Source organism: Silene latifolia, chromosome Y (genome assembly GCF_048544455.1).
Source record: "Silene latifolia isolate original U9 population chromosome Y, ASM4854445v1, whole genome shotgun sequence".
Lineage (NCBI taxonomy): Eukaryota > Viridiplantae > Streptophyta > Magnoliopsida > Caryophyllales > Caryophyllaceae > Silene > Silene latifolia.
The window spans coordinates 430,484,992-430,489,486 of NC_133538.1; the positions used below are offsets into that span (position 1 = coordinate 430,484,992).

The following is a 4,495-nucleotide window of genomic DNA, read 5'->3' on the forward strand; positions in this document are numbered from 1 at the left end:
GATCACAAAGATGTGTACCTCTGTATAATTTTTCTACCTCTGGATAATTTTTCTGACTGTTTTTGTATTTTTTTGGGGGGTTTAATGGGGGCCAAAGATATATCTCTGACAGAATAAAATTCTTAGCCAAAGGTACATCTCTGGATGTTAGATACATGATTCCAGCTATTTTGAAAAAAAAAATGTATCTGGCTAGCTAAAATAGTGTATCTGGCTAGTTAAAACAGTGTACCTAATGTGGCTTGGGTGAGAAAGTCTGTGCTCCGTATGTGATAAATACTCGTATTGATTATGGTTTTGTACACCGTAGAGCAGTCTTTCAAAAAATTAAGCTAGTATAGCATTTAAAAATTTTTGGATGAATGTTTAGCAGTTTGAAAATCGCAACTTCTTTTTCTCTGCACAAATTGTTGATGTATAGTGACATATGAATTATTGTATCTAATTTGAATGAGATGTGTACCAATGCGAGATAGTATACCCGCTACTAATGTCCATGCCTCGGATATAATGGTTGTACTTCCCTTGACAAGATGCAACAACATGTACACAAAATGTAGCGTGAGCATGTATCTATATACATTAACTATTGTATCTAATATCATAGTAATGTGTACCTATGGACTATATTTTTGCTTGATTTTAGTAATGAAAATAATGCGTTTCCCTCTCGTGTGTCATTTCTGTGCAGACAGTATATAGTTGCTTCTAATGTTGATGCTCTAATGAACAATGATATACCTCTTGTGATTCCATTGACTAATGCACCAGGTAAAAAAATTGTGGTTTATTCATTTACAAGGTTTGATTTCACTAATATAATGTACTTGCCTTAAAAATAACAACCTTTTGGTTAAATTGTCTTGTAGAAACCCCACAAGTTGGTTCTGAAAACACAATTTTTGGATTCCCAAGCTGTCCAGAAGATCTAAAACCAATCAACGGTATGATATTTTCAAATTTGGAAGATGGAATATATTTTTACAACAAATATGCAAAAGTTTGTGGGTTTATTCCAAGGTTAGATTCAACAAAATTGGTTAATGGGATTGTTACACACAAGCGCCCATGTGTGTAATAAAGAAGGCAAAAGTAAGAACAAGGGGACTAAAAGAAAGAGGACTGTTACGAGATCAGGATGTGAAGCTAAGGTTAGTTTTAAGAGAATTGACACCGGTGAATACCAAATTTATGATTTTGTTGAGGTACACACACACGCAATGGTTACCCCAGCTACAATGGTTCATATGAAACCATCTAGGAATTTGAATCTCTTTCACAAGAAAATGATCATGGATAATTCAAGGGTAAATCATGGTCCAGTGAATTCCTTTAGAATGTTTAAGGAATATGTAAAAGGGTACAGAAATGTTGGGGCTTCTTTAGAAGATTTCAAAAACTTTTCAAGGGATGTTAAGAAATATATCAAGGAATATGATGCTGAGATGTTATTGGAGACTTTCATGCAGAAAAAGGCTATGTCTCCATCATTTTATTTTGACTTTGACGTGGATGATGAAAAAAGACTAAGTAAGGTTTTTTGGGCAGATCCAATCTCAATTAAAAACTATGCCCTTTTTGGGGAAGCTGTCTCTTTTGATGCTACTTATAACTTCAATGAATATAAAATGGTGTTTTGTCCGTTCACTGGTGTGGACAACCATAAAAGATGCGTCACTTTTGCGGGTGGTTTGTTAAGAAAGGAAGATGGAGAATCATTTACCTGGTTATTTGAGAATTTTGTGAAGGCTATGGGTGATTGCTATCCTACTACAATTATAACTGACCAATGCAAAGGCATCAATCAAGCTGTAAAAGATGTGTTTGGTGACAAAACACAACACCGATTATGCATGTGGAATATAATGAAAAAGTTGTCAGACAAAGTCGGGCCGACAATTTGCCAAAACACAAACTTTTTGAAGGAAATAAATTCTATTGTTTGGGATGGAGAGATTGATACACAAGAATTCGAATTGAGATGGAAATCGATCCTTTCTTCGTATGAGCTTTCTGATCATGAGTGGCTGAAGTCAATGTTTGACATTCGTTCAAGTTGGATTCCTGCCTACTTCAGAGACATATATCTTGGTGGGATTATGCGCACAACATCAAGGTCAGAATCTGAAAATAGCTTCTTTGGAAATTTCACAAACCCGCACCTCACTCTTGTTGAGTTTTGGATGCGTTTCCAATCGGCTATGGATGCGCAGCGTTGGAAATATGCTAAGGTGACTGCCGATGATAAGAACTCTTCTCCAAAATTATCAACACCTCTCCTTCTAGAAAAAAAAAAACCTCTGAATTTTACACCACCACTGTTTTTTATCAATTTCAAGAAGAACTCCAAGCTGCGTGTTTTACTTGTGGTCTTTCACCGAGGACAACTGAAGACAACAATGAGCATATTTCAATAATGGACCGCGAGAAAGACAAGGTATACACAGTTGATTTAAGTGGTAATAAATTTTCTTGTTCATGTAAGATGTTTGAAAGGATTGGGTTACTTTGTAAGCATGTTCTGTGGGTGTTAAAAGATAGAGGGTTTGATGATATCCCTACGGAGTATCTATTAGACAGATGGGGCAAATATGCAACTTGTCGTCCCATTTTTAATGTTGTTGGGACAACCCTCCTAGCTGATTGTATGTCAATAGAAAACCACCAAAGTAAGATAAGTGAATTGTGGTCGGAAGTATTTACTTCCGTTTCGCTTGTTGAAGATAATGAGGAACTTGGTGATGAGCTGCTTGAACTTCTTCGCGCTTTCAATGAGAAATTGATGATTTCAGTTAAGCGTGGGAAGTCAAAAAACAAGAAAGCTGAAATTGAGATGCTTATTGGCTTGAAAATACCGTCTGAAGCTAGTGTTCTACCACCAGAAAAGTGTAAGAATAAGGGATCAGGAAGACGGATTACTTCAAACAAGGAAAAGGCAGTACAAGAAAATGCAAAGCCCTTGAGGAAATGTCGTGCTTGCGGTGAAATGACTCATCATGATAGTAGGAATTGCCCAAGTCGAGCCACTCAAAAGTGAGTCCAGTTTGATTTCTGCTAGAAAAAGTTTAAGTTGTATTAAGTATTCTAAAAACTTTCTAGTATGTAAAGACTTCTAAGAAGTATGTTGTATTTGACTTTAAATAGTGGTCTTTCTAGTAAGTAAAGACTTCTAAGAAGTATGTTTAATTAACGCATCATGATAGTAGGAATTGCCCAAGTCGCGAAGTGTTATTTGGTTGTCTAATGTCTCACGTTTACTGTTCAAACACTTTGCTTCTCTATTATTATACAAACTTTTATTGTGTACCCTCAAAAGTCGAGGTGTGACACACATAATTAAAAATAAAATATAAATACAAATTGAAGATTAAGTTCTTTATTTTAAAAAATTGATGAAACAATGGGAATAGTGAATTGGTGTAGTTTTTCTCGTATCTTGAATGTTGCATGTGGTGTTAATCGGTATGAGCGAATGACGTTCTTTGAAGTAATCTCTTGCACAAGTGATATGATAGCGCTACTCATCAAAGCCCCCAATTCCTATGGCACCATAATCATAAATTGTGGGACTAACCACCCTACACTCATAGGGACAACACCCTTGGGAACATCAATAAGTCCATTCCTACTTGCAACATGGACCCTCTTTGTCTCGATCAAGGCAACAACAACAATTGTAATAATTGATAACCGGATCCTGATCCTTTGAAGGGTATTTATTCCGGAAGGGATTTTAGTGAGTTTTCTCATTGTAGGAACAAAGAGTTTATCATAAAATGGGACAAAAATTAGGATTACAATCCCCGGGATAACTTGTAAAGAGGCCGGAGGGATTTTAAATTTAAGTCCAATTGAAAAGGTTAAGGGTAGATGTAACACCCCCATACTCCAAGTGCCTTACCAGGACCACTCAGGTATAAGGATGCTACCATCTCGGTTACCCGAGGCATGATAATCATAAGACAATGAAGAAACATACTTTATTAAATAAGTTTTAGCGATTACATAACAAAACCAATCGTAAGCAAAATACAAATCGTTCTCCAACTATAAACCAACCGAAAGGAACTGTCCTAACAAACACAAAGAGAAGACTAAAGACTCGGATATGTGATGACTCCATCCCCACTAGATCCCACGCGTATCCAAGATATACCGCTAACAAATCGCTCACCACCCCGAATGGATCACCACAGTTTTAAAACATTTAAACGGGGTCAGTACTAATCACACAAGTCACTATATATATATACAATAAGATAAACAGCATGACCTTAACTCACACACATACACAACCAACCAACTCCAATCATCTCAATCACCGATCGTCCACTTTGGACCCACCCCCATGGGGGGACCGCAGCCGTACCCACCAAATCCCCGCTCCACATAGTGAGCGATAACCCCGTCCATTAATGTGCACATCCCCTTCCGTGGCGGGTTCCACGAAGGGCGAAACTAGGGCGTGAAGCCACTCCCGCAAGTGACTCCACTC

At 37.3% G+C, this 4,495-nt stretch overlaps 2 protein-coding genes across 2 annotated transcripts; both read left to right on the top strand.

Annotated features, from left to right (window-relative positions):
• Positions 1 to 1,220: 1,220 nt before the first annotated feature.
• On the top strand, positions 1,221 to 2,417 carry LOC141632552 (protein FAR1-RELATED SEQUENCE 5-like). The gene has a single exon (XM_074445092.1). The coding sequence runs from the start codon at positions 1,221 to 1,223 to the stop codon at positions 2,415 to 2,417; it is 1,197 nt and encodes a 398-aa protein (XP_074301193.1).
• LOC141632553 (uncharacterized) lies at positions 2,417 to 3,037 on the top strand. Its single transcript, XM_074445093.1, has one exon. It carries the CDS (start codon positions 2,417 to 2,419, stop codon positions 3,035 to 3,037), a length of 621 nt encoding a protein of 206 aa, XP_074301194.1.
• The last annotated feature ends 1,458 nt before the right edge of the window (positions 3,038 to 4,495 follow it).